The sequence below is a fragment of the Nanorana parkeri genome, unplaced genomic scaffold (assembly GCF_000935625.1).
Source record: "Nanorana parkeri isolate BGI_ZX_2015 unplaced genomic scaffold, ASM93562v1 scaffold319, whole genome shotgun sequence".
Lineage (NCBI taxonomy): Eukaryota > Metazoa > Chordata > Amphibia > Anura > Dicroglossidae > Nanorana > Nanorana parkeri.
Genome location: NW_017306587.1, coordinates 1,327,315 through 1,348,142, shown reverse-complemented (window position 1 = coordinate 1,348,142; position 20,828 = coordinate 1,327,315). Strand labels below are relative to the sequence as shown.

General features: G+C 39.6%; 1 protein-coding gene across 1 annotated transcript in view; it reads left to right on the top strand.

Annotated features, from left to right (window-relative positions):
- Positions 1-6,233: 6,233 nt before the first annotated feature.
- PDE11A (phosphodiesterase 11A) overlaps positions 6,234-20,828 on the top strand; it is a 186,464-nt gene continuing 171,869 nt past the window's right edge. Inside the window, exons 1-3 of the mRNA XM_018558066.1 lie at positions 6,234-6,320; positions 7,384-7,524; positions 10,477-10,541. Of these exons, the coding sequence (XP_018413568.1) occupies positions 6,234-6,320; positions 7,384-7,524; positions 10,477-10,541 (293 nt within the window). The remainder of the gene's footprint in view (positions 6,321-7,383; positions 7,525-10,476; positions 10,542-20,828) is intronic.

Genomic DNA, 20,828 nt, shown 5'->3' with positions numbered 1-20,828 from the left:
ATGTATAATAAACAATTGCCTTTTTGGTTTTTTATAATATACAATTTTCATGTTTTTCATCTTTTGTCACATTTGGTGATGCTATTCTTCTGCAGCCACTTTTTAGTATTGTCCTGTCTATATGAATATGCTCCAGCAACTGATGAAGACACTTCTCAGTGTGAGTTTCCAGACGGTGACAGCAGATGAAACCTGTGCAATGTGTGTCAGCACGAGGATATGTGGTTTTATTTGGCAGAGTGTGTGTGATAGGTTGATAATGCAGGGTACCATTTGGGAGACAGGGACAGAAGGTTGTCATCCTATAACAGGAAGTGCCTGAACTAGGACCTTAATGACCGGATCATTAGGTATTATTTTATTGAAAGGCAGAGATTTATAAACTTTGGAGATTAGTTTTTGTGATTGAGTTTACATTTACTTTAAAGAAGAACTTCAGGAATTTAAACAGAAATCATTTTGGCCTTGGGGCTGGATTAAAGAAGATATTCTCACCTGATCCTCGATTCCACCAGGCTGCTAGAGCGGTCCACAGCCTCTTCTCTCCTGGGGTCTTTCAATCTAAGGACTACTGACGTCATCACGTCTAAAGCAGGTCCATTGACTTGCATTAGACATGAGAATGCCAAGGGACATTTCACAGCCAGGGTGGAGGAAGCGAGAAGTGAGTGCTGACCGCCACGGGATCAAGGATCAGGTGAGTTTATCTGCTTTACTTGACCTCCTAGACAAAACAAGCAGTGAACCCTTGAAGTGCAGGGGAAGCCCCACTGCAAGAGTAAGTTTTTAAAATGCTCAGAGTGCTTCTTTAAAATAATTTGTTTTTATTGATTATGTTTATTAAAATGTCCTAAGCAATTATGTAACATATACAATTGCCCAATGTTTGTAAACATAATCAGTTATACTAACATTTTGGAAAAGAAATAAACATTTACTGCTTAACCTATAGCTTTTTATACATTGTGGCTTCAGCCATTTTCTTTTCTTTCAACATATATATATGGTTGTTAAGCAAGTGTTTCCTTTGATGTTTCTTTTGTTGCTTTTATTCAGCTCTTACATGGTTCATTATACAGTGGTGATTGTCTTACTATATATAGCACATGTGTTTTTTCAATGTGTTTAGATGTGGAACACTTTTTAATCTCACTGTGAATTTGAATCAGTGTCCTATGGCCAAGCTAATTTGCACGATACGTGTCAAGAGATTCTGTAGGTATTGTTTCCAGACGAATTAACAATAAAAGCTGCAGAAGCATTGTAGAGAGTGTCTACAGTTTGGATTGTGCTGCTACTGCCTGTCAATGGGATGTGCCTGAAATGTCTGGAAACTTCTACTTCTTTGAGTTCTTGTGTGATAATACCCTACCCTCCGTAGTCCTGAGAGAGAGCTGCAACACCTCAGAATCAAGAGGCTGCACCTCCAACCAGAAGCACTGTGGACACCTACCTAATCTAATTGTCATGTACTACATGAAACTAGTAGCAACTTGGCACAGGATTTATATTATGGCCCTACAAGTACATGATTTTGGTGGCTCTTAGGGCAGTATTGCTCAAATAACAGACTCTTCACCCCTTCCACTGGTCAGCAGTGTGAGCATAATTCTGCTATTATATACTTGCAGAGAGCATAAGGAATTTTGTGGTGGGATTCTCAGCAAACAGTGATAACCCCTATCACTGAAAGTTCACTAAAAGAGTCGGTTTATTCAACAAAGAGAAGAAGAGAGTTTCACAGCAAACATCTGATTGTTGCGGTTTACTCCAAGTCCATATTCATGCAAACAAATCCTCTTGAGCCTATGTTTGATCATGATATCAGTGAAGGCTGCGCTACGATTTATGTGAGTAAACGTTATAACTGTTCCAGGTTATGTGTTCTTACATAAATACTGAATATTTTCTTAGAGCGTGTAATAAAACTTAGACCGTGTAAACATAAATCAAACAAATCATTTTGTTATATCCATGATAACATTGATAATAGTCCAAATCAATCTGTGATTTCAATTGTGTGTTTCCACAGAGTGATCACATTTCCCACACATGAGGTTAGAGAACAGAGAAAAAGGTATCACACCGATATTCAATTTATATGGTGGACACATTTGTTAATATTATATTTCTTCACGTAAGGATATTTGGAGCCCAGCGCAACACAGTAGCTATTTTATGTTTGATCATGATAAACTGGTTGTTTATTCCCCAATTCTGACTGTCAACTTTTTGAATTCTCTTCTGGATTGCTCTTTGGTTCATATCAGTTTCATATCAGTTTCTTTCTCATTCATATTTTCAGATATCACTTTGGTCCTAAGGGCCAACAAGTATCAGTAGGCTCATCTAGCCCTGAAGGGAAATTTAGTTGAAAACTGTAGGGTGAAAGTCCAGCTCTGGCTAAAATTGTACTTTGTTTAGGATTGGGGAAGGTTTATTTCCCCTCTCGGGCTATGATTTCTGCATCTTTCCCTAATCCCACTCACTTCCTGTTTGGTCATTGGAACAGAGAGTGGGGCGAATCTCCAAAACGTTAATACAGAGAACTGTGAAACCTGATAAAAGGCCTAAACCTTTTAGTTCAGGAGAATAACTGTACAGAATGTATGTGGTTTCTTGTGGTGGCTAATATAGCCTCTTTATTTAATTTAATATATACAAATTAAATTAACTTGTTTTGGGGATGTTGTTTAATATTAAACTGCTCATCTTTACAGCTGGTTATTATTGAGTCCAGTAACAAAGTTTTAAAGAATAATATAACTTCTGGAGATTTTTATTTCTCCAGTCAAGGGACATAAGTAACATCTTGTGGCCCAGTTTTTCCCCATCTTATCTGCCTCAGGGAGTTGTTCCCTTTTGCTTGTAAACAACATCTGTGCCTACAAATGTGCAGCATTGTTTCACCATGGTTTTCAGAACTCACATCACTATAAATATGACAGACATAAATAATAAAGAGACATAAAAGTAATGGGTGAAGTGGAAGCTAACAATACAGCTATGAAGGAAGGAGAGAGATGACTCATACACAAACAGTGGCAAATTGTACAGGTCACAGAACAATTGTCCTTTGGCCTTCTGCCAATGGCCAAAAGTTCACATTGCTGTTGGCAAACGGCTTTTCTCAAGCAGCTGGTGAACTGTAAGTTCCAGCAAAGTTTTAGCTCCAACGCTGCATCAGAAATTTGTTTTAAATCTAATAATTTGGTTATAATGTGGTTTTGAGCTATGGTTACATTAGGCAGCATGGTTCTGCGTTGGTTATTGGGTTCAGTTCCTACCAAGGTCCTGCATGCTTGTGTTTGCATGAATTTCCTATGGGTATGTGCTACAAATTAGATTATGTAGCTCAAACACATTTTAAATCTGAACAAGTGGAATTTAACATGGATATCAAAGTAGAATGGAAAATATAGTATTTTATACATACGTTCTCATTTTTTTCAATAGGTAAATGATAAATATTGCATATGTATAATTTTTATATACTATCTCCAGCCAGCAAGTTAAGCTATATGCTCCTTTTTACTGTTAACCAAGCGAACATTAACTGCTTTACTGAATTGACAGAGTTCAATAGCAAAAGCTCAAATTACACATATAGATGAATAGTTTAGAGGAGTGATTCATGCTTTTACCCCCACACTTGCTTTGTTCAGAGTGGGCCATGCTGAGTTTCAATTGCAGAGATAGTCTCAATGAAAAAGCTACCTCTGTGCTCTTTTTTAGGAAAGCCAAAATGTTGCACCATGATTTTAAAAATGTGTTTAGCTAAAATAAATCTGACCCAAAACTACTAGGGCCCTTCACACCCTACCACACTGCGATGCAATGTACAAATTTTCATGCATTGATGTTCTTCATTATGCAGTTCATTGAGTGCTAGTTCACACCAGCCCCATTTCTGGCCCGATTTGGTGGCTGACTGCGTTCCGGGGCAGCAGGGGGGGTGGCAGTGCATTGCAGTCAATGGCACCGCAATAACCCCCCACCACCACAGTGCTAACGCCCACACCAGAACGCGTGGCACATCTATGCGGTCAGAAAAAAATGCTGCATTCCAGTTCACACAACAAGCAGTGCGCTCCAGAGCAGTCAGCCTCTGGAACGCACTGGATCGCAACTCGGTCGGCTTCCTGTGTACAGGGGCGGGAGGGAGCGTGGTGGTCCATTGATGTCAATGGCACCGCAGCCATGTCCCCCGCCTGCAGTGCGATCACCTCTACGCGTGGCACTATAGTGCCTGCGTTACGGTCCAGTGTCATCTGCAAAAATTCTGCAAGCCGGCCAGGGTGCGATCCAGTGCATTGTGGCACTGAATCGAGCCGGAATGCACTGGGGCTAGTGTGAACTAGCCCTGATCATTTTGAGTAGGATGCAACAGACACATAAATTCACATACATTTAAAACATTTTTTTTGCAGCACAGCGCACCTCAAGGCGCACTGTGCATTGTGGTTCTCTGCATTGCATTGCAGCCCAGATGCATTGTGGAGATGCATTGAGGTGTGATACCAGGCATTGTTTTACTGAGCGCTACTGTAACATGCATGTGTGAACAGTCCCTTAGTCCACACTAAGTTATAACTTATTTACATTTATTAGAAATACGTTTTTCAATGATCAGATACACAAATATAAAAGGTAATTTTATTTAAAAGCATTTTGATTTCTAACATTTTAAAAATAATATGATGTTCGGCACAGTGAAGTAGAATTATTCTGCATTAAGGTAACTGAGTAAGAACTGATTATGGAGTTATGCTATTTAGTTTGGTATTATTTTTCTAATGAGTTTGTCATTGCAGTCTTAATCTGTATATGTATGTCTGTATAACTATGGTGGGGGCAGTTTCTGTAGCAAACCTTAATCCATGATCAGCATGCCTTGGCTTTTACAGAATAGCTCTGCAGCCAGCAATCTTGATTTATTCCTAACAGTAAGTCTCAACTGGAGCGCTGGTTGAGGTTCCTATGGCCTGTAGCGGCCATAATAAAAATGACAACAATTCTGCCAATTTAGTTGCTAACATGACATGAAGTTTACCTTAAAGGTGGAAACCTCATGTGTTTTCAGCATCTTTTCACTGCTTAGAGAGGCGGACTGACAGCACAGTACCTCCCTGTACCATGCCTACTGAGTGTGTTTTGCAGAATAAAGTGCCTCCTAGTGTCACAGAACTACATCACATTACCATCTTGAGTCTCTGCAGTGATTGCTTCTCTCAAGATGCAACTTTTAAAAAAGAGAGCTGGACAGCAGGATAATTTTTTTCCATAAAAAAAAGCATTTTATGGAACTTTTACACTTTTTTTTTTTTAGTGATGATGAAGATGATAAATCTTTTGGGATATTCTGTACTGAACTTTATTTTTATTATGAGGCTTTATTCTGTTGCTTAACTTCCACTTTATTTGTTTAAATCTTAAAGTAACACTACACTCCTACAAATTATGCATTCAACTATCTTACCTATTAACAAAAATGTATCTTATTTGTGTATCACTCGGCTGTAGATCCTTAAATCATCTCTGAATTGTTGCTGACACTGTCCTTCCTTCTGGAGGGTGGCTACTTTTGTTCCCCATGGTCCCTGTGTGTGTTGTAAAGTAGCCACCATTCCAAGCTCACTCCAGTGATGGACTACAATCTCAATACAAATTAGTAAACTAAACGTGGGATTGTAGCCGATCATGGGAGTGAGCTTGGAGCGGTGGCTACTTTACAACACACACAGGAGCCATGGGGAACAAAGTAGCCCCCCTCCAGAAGGAAGGACAGAGTCAGCATACATCCATGATGATTTAAGGATCTACAGCTGAGTGATAAACAAATAAGGTAAATTTCTGTTAAAAGGTGAGGTACTTGAATGCATTTTTAAGGTTTAACTTCTGAGTTTCCTGTCACTTTAAGAACGTGATTGAAGACTCTGTTACTTGTTTTATTCTATAGTAAAGCTGCAGGCTTCATTACACCCCTGTGCAAAACCTGTTTAAATCAGTGTTTCACCAAGGTAAGCAGAGTTAACAAAAAAAAACAAGTGAAGGCCTGCCGTAAAAAGTTAAGATGGGGTCAGTATCATTAGATCATCTGAAAAATGCAACAGCCAGTTTTATACTGGTTAAACATTTTATTTAAAATAGCAATTGCAAATTGCCTTTCTTATGAGCCACATCGTACAGAGTATGCTTTCAGTCACTTCCTTTTTATTTTTCTTTGATAGGTTATGCAGATGTACCTCCCATTTTGTGGTATTGCCATATCCAATGCTCAAATTTTTGCTGCCTCAAGAAAGGAATATGACAGAAGTCGGGTGAGTGTCTGAGTGTTAATTCAAGTAGACATATTGGTCTTTAATAGCAACGAGTAAACGGAATAATCCTTGTCAAGCAACCAGCAATAATCTTTCTCTACTTTAGCTTCTGTAAATTGAGAAAAGTAGCAATCTGATTGGTTACTGTTGTTACCTAATATCATAAGGGCTTGTGTCAATGGGTTTTTGATAGAATCAGGACTGCTCTCCCTATATACAGACCAATTGGAAGGCAAAATCAATTTGAGGCAAATTGATGCAGCTTAGAAGTAGATCAACTGCAAGTCAAATACACTTGTCAATTAACTCGTAAAGTGTATACTTAGGCGTAACCTTTTTTTTTAGTTTTGGGTTGGAGCAAGAAGGGTTGTACCCACTGTGAAACCCTATGTCAGGTTTTTTGTCAGCTACCTATATCCCTATTGAGGAGATTCACACCTTTCTGTTTGTACTGATGACCATTGTCACCAAGAAAGCAAGTGAAAGGAAGTCCAAAATTTTAAAGGGAAATTTTCCAATTGGGACACCTGTTCCTGGGTCAAATGTTCAAAAGAAAAATCCCATGCGCTTTGGGAGCTGTTCTCTAACTTCCTGTTGCTTCCTGTCTCTTGGACAGGAAATTAAAATGGTAAAAGTAAAATTCCCCATTGGCACACAGACAACAACAAAAAATAACCTGGCAGAGGTGTTAACTACTCTCTTCTCTCTCCAAAACTAAACAAAAGTCTTGGCTGTACATACAATATAATGATCTTTTGAGCATCTCAAATTCAATCATAATGCACCTGAAAGCAAGCTGCAATACAAGCTCAAAGCCCATAAACACAGGCCCTGTTTCTTTCCTTAGTTGACATGTAATATTTAGGAGGGTATACAGATTACACTTACAAATCAATTAAATAATATTGTATATTGTTTTTCAACCCGTTGAATCATAGAACCTGTTTTTATATTAGTATGTTTTAAAAAAAATAGAATACAGTGCACTAAGCATTTAGATTGCACATTAAGTCTTCAATATTGTCCTATCAGCTTCAATGAGATGGTTTCTCGTGTTACACAGGCTTTGCTGGAGGTCGTGAATGACCTGTTTGAGGAACAAACAGACCTGGAGAAGGTTGTCAAGAAAATTATGCATCGGGCTCAGACATTGCTGAAGTGTGAACGCTGCTCTGTGCTGCTTCTGGAGGACATTGAGTCACCAGTGAGTTGTCTTCCAAGTTTAATATCATTCATAATTAATTCCTGGGAAAGCATTCCACAGCTGTCAGGCGGTGATGTTTTGGAAAGTTTAGGATACTGTTCCGTGTGCTACCCTTGTAAAATCAACAGTGGTGTAATGTTCCGCCTGACATATGCTCCTGCTGTTGCTGCCAATGTCGGATCAATATGGAAACTCAAACAATTACAGACATCAGCTCCCACTGCACTCCACTCATTTACTGTCACCAATGAATTACAATATTGCCTTATCTGATTTCTCAGTTTGAGACACAGACTGAAACTTTTCTCTTTAGTAGCTAATATATATGTATATATAGTAGAATATATATTCTACTAACACGAATATATATATAGTAGATTCTGACATGTGGTCTTTTGCATACATAAGCCCAGCACTGGACAGCTGAGTATCAAAACAAGGGGTTAATGTTAGGTTTGGGGCTGCAGGGTGGATTAGGATTTAAGGGGAGGGTTAGTGCAACTGGTAAGGTTACAGAGAGGGTTAGGATTACAGGGAAGGTCAGTGTTATAGATGGGGTTACAGAGAGAGCAAGGGTTAGTCGGAGGGTCAGTGTTAGTGTTACAGAGAGGGTTAATGTAAGTGAGTGTGGGGGGCTTTGGATAGTACATCACTTTCTAAACTTTAAACTATCCGTGCTGATTTTCTGGCATTGAAAGCTTTTGTTTTGAGATGGTCTATCTATCTATCTATCTATCTATCTATCTATCTATCTATCTATCTATGTGTGTAACAGGGCTGATACTTACTTTTTCACCATGAGAAGGGGGAACTAAGGGGAACTACAGACACAGTTGTTTTAGCAATCTACCATTGTCTATGAACACTGTGTGCCCAGGCATAACCTGGTTTAGAAAAAGTGGAGGAAAGATAATATACTTTTCCTCCACCTTTTACAAATCAGCCTAAATATTTATTTGCATTTGCAAATAAGAAGCTAAATATGTCCCATTGGGCAAAACCAGTAAGGTGGCTACCTGAAGGTCTCACAAAAGAAAAAGGAAATTAACTTATTAAAAATATAATTTATTATTACAATTGTATATTCTTGTCTTGTCTTATGCCAGATTTTGACATTAAGGCCTCATTCACACAGCATAAAGTCGGGCCGTACAGATCCGTGGGGCGTGTACGGCTGGATCGGGCTTTTCCCGAGAAGGACAAGTGATGCGTGTGATTGCACACAGTAGCCTGTTCTTCCCTATGGCCGTATGCTGTCTTATATACGCACACCCGAACTGCACATCCGTGCAGGTCCGTGTGTCCGTGCTCGGACGCAGACATAAACCATCCTTTCTGTGTCCGAGTACGGACACCCGGATCCGCACGGATGTGCAGCTCAGGTGTGCGTACGGCCGCTTCCTCCCATAGAAAAGAACAGGCTGCTGTGTGCAATCACACGCATCACCTGTCCTTCCCGGGAATGGCCCGACACGGCCGCCACGCCGCACAGATCTGTACAGCCCAGCTTTATGCTGTGTGGATGAGGCCTAAGAAAAAAGAGAAGATAAAAGTAAGGTAGAACTCCATGGAAGCTACAATATTTTAGTGAAGGGAGGCAAGCTGAAAGAAATGGAATAAGTAATGGTTGTTGTGACATTTTTTTTATATATATTATTTACAAACAAATTATGCTTGACTGCTTCACATAGTGTGCACTGAAGCATTATAAATTGGCATTTATTAATAAACCATTACAGTTTTATTCTGGATCAGACACAATTGCTTAAATGTTTAAGTATATATTAGACAACAGACAATACAGATACCAGGTATGCATACTGCACTGTGCTTGTGTCACAAGTAGTGCACACAAACAAAAAAATTGCCAGCTGGCAGACAAAACAGTTTTTTGGGGCACTTCAGACATACAAAATCTCATCTACCAAACAAAATCTGCCATTATTTTTTTGTTGCCACTTGAGTAGAATGTTTTTACTAGGTTGTGATAAAAATAATAGTAATAATAATAAATCAACAAATAATTCTATAAATATACAAATCATTTTGATCTATATGGTCAGCAATAAAAGGACATTTCCGGTTTAAGAAATAGCATAGAATGGTCTTCATTGTTAACACCCTTCTAACAAATAGCAGCAAGTACACCATCTGACTACGGTCAGTGCTTGATGGACTGAACACTAGCTAATAATGCACCAAGTCAAAATTAACTTGCTGCAGTGTTGGCCTGCATTGCATCCCTTGTTTGTATGAATAGCTCCCAAGGAAACCCCCCCCCATCACCACCTAGGAGAGCATTATACACATTCCTTTGCTTTAGTTGTTGAATGTTAGCATCATTTAAATTGTGTAATCCTTTGTAGCCTGGTTTACCAAGGTTTTCACAATACATAGGACCACAGCTTCTTGTTTCATGAACCTGTAATATTCAGCTTGCTTTTTCATCCAATCAAGCTGGCAACCATAGACTTCTAGTAATGAGGAAGTACAGAAAATAAATGCCGGAATAAAAAATTATAGCTACCCGGTAGGTTGGCTTTGTCAATCACATTTTGATTAACTGACCTGGCTGCAGCTATGATATGTCAAATTAAATTCAATACAATGAGCAATAGTTAATTATTTGGTATAATAAATGTTCTTACCTATTAATCCTTTGGCTTTCTCCATCCTTTCTCTTCTGGGTTAGCTCTGCATCAATAACAATACGTTGTTCTAGTTAATGAAATCCATAAAATCTTGCCCCACACACTGAATGAAAGCAATCTTTTTTTTCTGCATATTAAACAGTATATTAAATTTCCCATATTGATTACACTGCTTAATTAATAATAATGCACCATTGATTAACAGTAATTTACAGGAACATTATTTAAATGCATGTCACAGTATGATGGATATGGAAAAAAAAAGATTTCAGCACTATGTGATTGATTTTTTTTATTCTAGGTGGTGAAATTCACCAAATCATTTGAGCTGCTATCCCCCAAATGCAGTGCTGATGCAGAGAGCAGGTAAATCCCTATAATAAGCTGTATTAAATGGATACAAATCACATGTTAGTTTGTGTGTTCTGGTCTCCCTACCCTTGTTTATCCTGATATCCCTACTCAAATAATGCATTTACTTCACACAGACACCCCAAAGGGAGGTACATTTGCTTCATAAAGCAATTATTTTAAAAGAACTTTACCTTAAGGAATTATTTATATAAAAAAATTAAATGTATTGTAAATACAACAAGTATAAATATCTGAATTTAGCTTGCGTTCAGACTCTTGTAATCTCATTCATAATTGCTGACAAGAATCGTGCTGTCAGGAGGAGAGAGCTCCATTTCTTATTGCTGTTTGTCCAGTCAAGGCTGGGGGCAGAGGTGACTAGTAGTGATCGGCCGATAATCGGGGCAGATATTCCCCCTTTTTTTATTTATCCGTATCGGGTACATTTATTGGTATTACCGATAATAAACACAGTGTGAATTTCAGCTAGTTCTTGAAGAACCCGCCGAAATTCGCACAGTGTGTAACGCTGTCTGGCCAGCATCCCTTTATCAGCTAATTGAAGAAACTGGTCAGAAAATCTATGTAGGAACAGAGCTGGCAGCCAATAAGCTGCCGGCTTTATTAGGGTATTCTGACAGCGACCGACATCGGAATGCAAAAAAACAGCAGATAGCAGGGGAAGCAATAGCCAGCCTGCTATTGGCTATTACAATAGCCAATAGCATACTGGCTATTGCACCCACTCACTGCCTGCTATCAATCAGCAGACTAGTGGACCTGAAGCAGAGCTTTCTCCTTCAGGTTCACTCTTCTGCTGGTGCACCTGGATGTAAACAGAATATCTGTACCTGATATCGTTTATTGGCCTGAAAGGTGACCCATAATCGGTATCGGTACTTTAGGCATTAGGTCTTTGTCTTGATTTCAGCTTTAGCAGTATCTTACAAGCTTCAGCTAATTTTAGCCTAAACGGCAAAATAATAACTCTAAGGACCCAAAGAGCCGTCTAAGGACCCACAGATCACGTGCTTCCAATATTGTGTTTGGCCCTTGTCCCACAGAGATTTCTCCAGATTCTCTGAATTTTGTGATGATATTATGTACTTTAGATGATGATATATTTAAATTATTTGCAATTTTACCTTGAGAAACGTTATTCTGAAAATGTTCTACAATTTTTAGACACGCTTTTCACAGATTGGTGAATCTCTGCCAATCTTTACTTCTGAGACACTCTAAAGCTGGCCATACACCTTACAATTAATCTGCAGATTTTCTGTGGTCAGATGGAAAAGGTGCAACAGATTCCTCCATCTAAACTTAACTGTGTGGATGGAGTAATCTCCACCTGGGCCAATCTGTTGCACTTTTTCCATCTGACCACAGAAAATCTGCAGATAAATTGTAAGGTGTATGGCTAGCTTTAGAGTGTCTCAGAAGTAAAGATTTTTATACCCAATCACGTTATTGACCTGTTGCCAATTAACCTAATTAGTTGCAAAATGTTCTCCCAGCTCTTCCTTGTTAGTACTTTGCCAGGTTTTTGTTGCCCTGTCCCAACTTTTTTGAGACGTGTTGCTGCTATTAATTTCAAAATTACCTAATTTTATTCTTACAATTGTACATTTTCTCAGTTTAAACATTTGATATGTTATCTATGTTCTATTGTGAATAAAATACGGGTTTATAAGATTTGCAGGTCATTGCATTCTGTTTTTATGTACATTTTACAAAGCTTCTCAACTTTTGTGGAGTTTGGGTTGTAAAATATTATGGCTATTACCAATATTTGTATGATTTTTTATATAATTTTCATGTATTATGTGCCGCCCCAATAGGGGCATAGAATATGAGATGCATAGCCTCAGTTAAGATTAGCATGGTTATATAGGTTAGAATTTATATAGTGTGATTTGCCTAACTATTTTCTCATAGCTAAATCCATGTGTTATCATATGCTGCCATCTAGTGGCCTTTTGTTGTAACAAACATGTTTTCTGTAATTATTCCTCATGTGACGATGTATTTCCCCCTAGTGTACGCCCCTTCCTTCTTCCTGTGTGCAGTACTTCCTGTGTCATGGCCACAGTTAATAGCCACATGTAACAAGGACACACATGTAATCTGCACAGTACGTAGGAAAGGCATCATTTTCTGACCGCACAATACTATAACCGTTCAACTGCTGTTCCTATCATCTGCTGTAACCTGATGTTAAAGAATAAACACCTCTTTTGAATGAATCGGTATTGACGAGTTCAGCTATCTGACGAGGATTGTCCGCAGTGAGTATATCTGCTTATACAGGCCAGGCATAGAGGTCTCAGCAAGGGATATATTTCGCTATCACAACGATCGGAGTCAGAATATATTACTATACTGGAAGTTAATGGTACATACTTAATATTTGTATACATTTTATATTTATATCATTTTTATATAAATTCTAGCTCTGATAAAAGGGGACACCCTTAAGCCCCTGAAACATATGGACTATTGACATAGACTTTGCTTGAACATTTAGTGCACAAAACTTATTTTGGGCTTCAAAACTCTGACCGGGTGCACTAGTCCTTATCTCCTTATCCTAAAAGGAAAAAAGTTTTTTCCCCAAGATATTTTGACTATTAGCCAGTCAAATAGAAAGGTCCTCAACACTGCTGTAGCATGGGTTGTCAGCACCCTGGGCAAGGCAAATATTGTACACCCCTAACTATTTTTGATTTTACTTTACTGTTGGGGCGTTTTGGAGAAATATTAGGAGTATAAACAGACACCTGATATTTCCCTTTTGAAATAGAAAAAGAGATTGAGGACACAGAGTCCTCAATCTCTTTTTATACAGCCCCAGAACTGAATGCACTGGAGCACTCAGTACAGAAGCTTCCTGTTCATTCACAAACTGAGGAGGCATAGTAATCATCCCAGTTATGAATGGACAGGAAACCTCTGTAGTGAACGCTCCTGTCCATTCAGTAACTGAGCACATAGTACGTGATTATCATGTCCCCTAGTCATGAATTAACAGGAAGTGATGTGTAGCACTTCTTCCTGTTCATTCATAACGGGGGACATAGTAATCATAATATGTTCTCAGTTATTTGCAAACACCAGGGTGATCATTACTGATCACCCCGGCGTTTGGTCAGTACGCGGAAGGATCAGCAAATATTTGACATATTTGCTCATCCTCCGCTTTGGCATCATGTAGCTCCGCCCAGCCCCACACAGCTCTGCTTTCCATCCTGACTCCTCCTGCCACTGCTCTCTCACCCTCGCTCAGCACCGGCAGGTGGATCAGTACTGTGTCCCCTACGATCCCCGCTGCCTCTGCTGATACAGGCGGGTGAGAGCAATGGGGATTGAAGGGAACAGAGACCGCAGCATGCAGACAGCTCCCAGTGGGGAGGAGGGAGCTGCAGAGCAGTGGCAGCTTCCAACCCGAGCCCGGGCCCCCCTGCTGACCCCATGGGGCCCAGTACGGGAGGGCCCGTAGCACCCCAAAAAATTTGGCACCTGGGGCCCCCATGCTACACCCTTGGTACACCTAGGAGGGCATAAGGATTCCCAATTTTTAATGAAAAAAAAAAAATCAATCATATGTAGGTCACGTCTCTGCCCTGATGAAGGGATCCCGAAACATTGGATTATGCGATATGTGTGACGTTTAGTACAAATAAATGGGCATTTTTCGAATGTCATTTGCGGAGTGCTGGTGATTTCTATCATTCATTGACTGTTGTGCACAGCGCCATCCGTGATTGTCACTGCGGTCACCACTATTGCTACTTGGACCGGAAGCGCTGTAAGGAATGCAGGGGGGGATCACCTATTGTTTTCTGAAATATTTTAGGCATTGTGACAGCCGTTGTATTTATGCAGTTGTAGCATTTTGCCTTTTATAAATTGGGGAATTTTATTTATAAATATATTTACGGCTCCAGCAGAGATGAAAAAGCTTTTAATCACAGCCCCCTTGCATGTACTATACTGAGAAATATAAATTCTGTAGAAGCTATATCACAATGCACATGAATGCTTTGTTCCTCCCCTACCCCCACATTATGAACATATTTTGTTTCTGAAGACTAGTTCACATCTTTGTTTTTCATGATGTTACAGAAAATGTGAGTTCTCATTGATTTCCACTTTAAAGCTGTAAAAGACTTATAAATATGTATATGTTTTTTTGTGCAGTCAGACTGAAAGGTATTTCTAGAATGTGTTGTATACTACACTTTAGAAGACATTGATGTCTTTGAGAAGATTCACTGTGCTTTCAGTTTTATAAAGATTGGTTTCAAGTCACTTACAAACCAGTCCATTGTTTTAAAACCAGTCCGACAATTTCATGACACTGCAAAGTGTAAAGTGGGAACTGTTATATGCTTTGTGCCGTGTCAAGGTGGTTGGTTTAAAAGGCATGAAAAGCAAATCAGGAAGATTAATTTCAGTAGCAATAAATAATGATATACCGGTACTGTATAACAATAACAAAATCATATTTGACACAAGCGAGCAGATTTTCATCAATAACAATTAAAGAGGCACTTTACCCATATCTTCAAAATAATAACAAGCACACCTTTAAAAATGTTTAGTAATGCCAATCTTCAAACACATATTTATAGATAATTGCCGACTTTTTATTATTTGCATAGCTGTTTTTCTTTTCCCCTCCATTCTTTTCACAGTGTCAATTTTTACTAAGGGCATATTAATGCATCTCCCTTTACTTCCTGGAACTCTGGCACATGTGACTAGGACATGTGGCCATGCAAATCATCTCCGGGGAGGAAAATGCCTTTTCCTGAGCTCTCGTGAGATTACAGATTAGATTTTTGGGCACATTACATCACTTTTGCCAAAGAGAACCAGAGAGAACTAGGGAGTAGAAAACAAAGAAATTTGTTAGCACAATGAAAATATATTTGTTTAATGAATGTAAGGTGATTTCATATCAGTATGCAGAGCTGCATGCTGATGTGATTTTTAGACAAGGGGGGTAGAGGTCCACTTTAAGACTGAATATGTGACAAGATAATGGTTTGTATAGCATCAGACTTTGGCTACGAAGAGGAAGTGAAACTATTTCAGAAGAAATCTAACCTAAACAAAAATGTTTCTGTACGTCATAATGGCAGGCATGTAGATAATAACCTTTAAAAATGCCCGGTGCTGACATCACGATTCCGTCTCAGCTCCACAGACAATCTGCTCATACGAACAGTTGCGCTACTGGTGATGTCACTCCCATTAATTTTTTTGAGAGAACCCAATTATACTCTGAAGTCACCAGCTAGGCACCACCACTCTATCCCATTTGATTTGAGTGTTACAGTGCGTTCTGGTGCGTTTATATGCGTTTACGTGTCTTTTTGCGTTCCAGTGCAAAAAAAAGCATGCTGCTGTAAATTTTATTTTTTTATACCTTTACAATGGAACGCAATGATGCAAAGTAGCCTCATTTAAAACCATTCAAATTACTATGTATGTGTTTTTGGTGTGGATAAAAAAGTGCACCGCTCTGGAGATGGTGTGAACTAGCCTTTAAATCACATGCATGATTGTCGGAAACAGAGAGACCACTTAAACAGGAGGAGGGAAATTTCTCAAAACTGGAGCAGACAGAATCTGGAGCAACTGGGCATGGCAACCAATCAGCTTCTATCTTTCATTTTCAACTCCTAACTGAACAAACTGAAGAGAAAAGCTGATTGGTTGCCATGGGCAACTGCTCTAGGTGCTGTCTGCTCCAGTTTTGATAAATTCCCCCTAGGTGTTTTTCAAAATCCTATGCTTTCCTAAAATTGCTTTAGAATCATAATCTTAGTCAGATCATATGCACAGATCCTCACCAGAGAGATCTTTTTTAACGATTTCTGGACTCTGGCATACCAGGTAGTGTTATTATAACTGGAGCAAGTCATAGAATTAAATCTACCCTTTTTATACGGTTACACTAGTTGATTTAAAAATAACACTAATCACATGACATTAGGAAAAGGGTATTTGTTTGTCATTTTGCTAAATCCTTTTGTCTTTAGATTGCATATAAGATACAATAATTTTGGAAATCATTTAAAAAGAGAATGTTGATAAAATACAGGCTTGTTTGTCCCCAAAACACATCTTAAGGTGGCTATACATTGTACTGTAAGATGTATTTTCGTTCAAAATTTTTCTGGCATGAACCCTCGCTCAATTTATACCTAGACTTCCCCATCAAGCATAGTCAAATGTCAATTTCGGAAATGGTTCATTAGCCATACTAGCCAACCAATTTTTGATAAACAACAGAAATAATTTCCTTTTGCAAATGTTCTGTGTTCTGCCTGCGATTTTTGATGAACGAAAACCTCACTGATCCATCGATTTTCGTCTTTCGGTCGAAAATTTATCTCGGTTTCGGAGAAAAATGTTCCAACCTGACCGATCAAAAACTTCGATCACAATGTCAAAAACGAAAATAGGTAATGTACCATCAACTGTTCGATGCTTATTGAAAAGATTGCTCGTGTACGATTTCCGAACGAAAATCGTACAATGTACCTTAATGCAGTATATTAAATAATGACAAAATTCTTGCTGAAACAATATCCACATAGTTTAAATATAAAAATGGCTCTGGTCCGTAAAGGGTATAAGGTTTGGGAGCTGGAGTGGTTAAGATCATGGTAAGGTGGGATAAATGGAACTCCTCACTGAAATGCTGTGATGCACAACATTGCCTTCTCAAAACAGATGTTATTCATGTACCAACTAAAAATCAAGGAGTTTATTGCTTATTTCACTGTAGAGAGCTGAGACTTTCAAATCACACCTGCTAATATGTATGGCCAGCTGTGTATCTGGAATTGGTTTTTAATCTCCTAATTGTTTTTGGTTTTGCTATGGAGGTAAAGATCTGTGAATGCCACCTGTTTTAAAGTGACACTAAACTCAGGAGTTAAAACCTAAAAATGCATTCAAGAACCTTAACTATTAACAAAAATGTATCTTATTTGTGTATCACTTGACTGTAGATCCTCAAATCATCTCTGAATTGGTGCTGACACCTCACTCACTCACTCACTGTGATGGACTACAATATCATGTTTAATTGACTAATTTGTATTGAGATTGTAGTCTATCATGGGAGCAAGCTTGGAGCGGTGGCTTTACAATGGGACTTTAACCACTTCCAGCGGGTTCACGTAAATGTACGCCCCCCGCTGGTTGTGGCTATACCAAGAACACGGCTGCTGCTGCAGTCGTGTTCTTGGTGCAGTTTTAAACAGCCGGTGATCGCTTGTACGGTGCGGCGCTGTGTCCCCCTCCACCGCCGATGGCTTCCTGGGCTCCACTGTCCCCCGTATGAGCCTGGGACCGGCATGGTGGGTCTCCCCTGATAGATCGTAGGAAAGATCAGCACCTTCCAGCCGCTGATCTCTCCTCTGATCACTGGACCCGGAAGTGATGTGCATTACATCACTTCCGGTGTCACTGGGAACATTCTCCGGCTCCTAGAGCCAGAAGAAGAAGCTGGTGAAGCAGATCTCTGCTTCATCAGCTTCTTTGGGGTCCCTAGGTGACATTAAGAGTCTGAAAGACCCTGATGTCTCCATAAAGAGGACCTATCACATTATATTTGCTATTACATAGGGGACTTGTTAGCCCCATATGTGATAGTTTTTCTTAAACAATACAGACTAATGATTTCAGGACAGTGGTGGAGCGACAGAGCCAGGTCCCAGCTGCAACCCTGGTAGTTCTTGTGAAAAAAAAAGTATCGGCACTGGTGTCTGAACTGGTATCCGAACATCCCTAATAGATATGCTAGAAAATCCACAAACTCAGTGATAGCAGGCCTACCTGTGTGCAGTACTACCAATAGCCATTACTGTATGGGTAGGGACACCCCTATCATATGCTTATGTTGCCTTAACTGTTGCGGAGAACTTGTTTACCTACCAACCATCCCTCATTCAGTGGAACTACCCCTGATTTGAGCTGAAATTTTATGGTTGCCTCACTTTGTCCCATTCCACTGACCTCCTAGAGATGTTTCTACCAGGTGCTCTACCTGGCTCATTTCAAAAGCTGACTGTAGGAGCTGGCTGCACTTCATCTGCACTCTATGGGGAGTGCAAAAATCAACCTTGACTTGGCTTTGGCATTATTCTGTTCCTATGGTGCCTCACTTTCAATGCCACAAACAATGGAGGAATGCAGTCACATTACTGCTGCACATTGTTCAGGGTACATACTGGCAATAATGTAGTCAAGTGACCACCAACATCACACCTGACCGCTGCAATTTAATTCTAGTTACCTTAACTCCGGCTGGATTTCTCCCTTTTTATATTTCTTCTTTGTTTGCTTCTCAGACATGTAATAATTCTTCTGTTGTTTGCCTCAGAGAAGTAATCATGCTTCTCCACTATTACCTTTATTTATGGTCACTCCATGGGTGAGTGCAATCTAGTTAGACATTAGTAGATTAGACATTAGATGCATTTTATAACTAATGTACTGTTGTGCTTTACTCAAGCACCTTTTGTTAGTTCTATTGTTATTCTATTGTTTATGTAAATATTTTGGTATGTTTCATCTCAATAGGCAGATTATTCATTTTAATTTTGTATTATTTTGGTACATTTACTGTATAGTGAAAATCTTGAACTTTTAATTATATTGTGGAATCACACCTGTTTCTGAATAACTGAATTAAAACATAATATTACGAACCTGGTCTGGGAGACTGGATGGTTGAGGAGGCTTCCCTTGCACCTCGTGTCTAAAAGCCTTTGAGGATGGTGACAGAGGCCAGGCAGACACCGAGTGGCACGAGTGCCAGTAGTTATGAAACAGTGCAAGTAGAAGGGTAATCCAGAATTCAAAGTCGAGGCAAGCCGAGGTCAAAATCCAGGAGGTCAGTTGCAGTACCGAAGGAAGAGGCAGAAGAATAATCAAAACAGTCCAGGGTCAAAAAGGCAGGCGGCAGTCAAGGCAGGTAGTGGAGGCAGGAACGGGTCAAAATCCAGGCAACGGCAATCTAATATTCAAGACAGGAAACAGGAGACACAACACAGACAGGAGCTGATAAGACAATCCAGCAAGTAAGTGACAGGCTGGCTTGGTTTAAATAGGGAAGTGAACTAATCCATTATGTCACTTCCTGTGCGCCTTTGGCACATTTTTCTTAGAACACGCTCCATCTGCGCATCACTTCCTGTGCGCCTTTGGCACATTTTTCTTAGAACACACTCCATCTGCGCATCACTTCCTGTGCGCCTTTGGCACATTTTTCTTAGAACACGCTCCATCTGCGCATCACTTCCTGTGCGCCATCCTGCGTTTCTTTCTGTGGGAAGTGGTCGTTGTGCGCATGCGCGTATTCTTCTGCCTAGCGGTACTTGGCGCATGCGTGGAACGGGCATGGTGCTTACACATAATTAATTTGTGTTTTCCCAAACATTCTCCAATTTATTACTGTGGTGTGTACCACAGCTTTTAATGTTTGCCCCCTGAAAAATTTGGAAGACGTGTAGATGGTCTACCTGTAGCAGTTTTCTATAAGCTTTTGGTAGACACGTGCTTTGTGTGTAGTATTGTGGTCAGCTTATGTGCTGCTAATAGTAAAAATGGGTAACTAGTGGTAATTAAAGTAAATTCTGACCACAGAGGATGACTGCCATTTTTCCCCCCACCCTACCACTATTACTTTGTGTGTCCAAACCAAATGGTGGCATCTCTAATCAGTGATTTGTGCAGTGCTGGTAGCCTGGGCTCATTTCCTACCAGGTACACTCACTCATCCATTAATTTTACAAGTTTTCTGTTTGTGGGCATGAGTTTCTTCTCAAAATGATGCAAAAGAGGTTCCCGACACAGTTTCAAGCTGGGCAGCAATAATAAAATGCTAGGTGTTAGTTACATACGTCTGCAGATATATTGGGAGGCCACTCTGCTACATCAAGACAACTACAATAAGTGTTGTCCCCAACTCTACACTATTCGAGTGTTCCAACTATGGGACATATATAACAGTGCAGCCCCATCCTCCTAAAAGGCAAGCTACACGCCAGAGGCCCAGACATTACCTTTACAAGACAGTTGAAGACTTCCAGTGTGTGTCTGCACTAAATCCAAAAACACATATATAACAGATGCTCAGATCTGTTTTATTGTATAGCATGGCTTCGCTATATATATATATATATATATATATATATAACGGAAAATTGTATACTTACCTATCAGTAATTTTCCTTTCCTGATGCCAGTACATGGCAGCATACAATGGGTATGGCT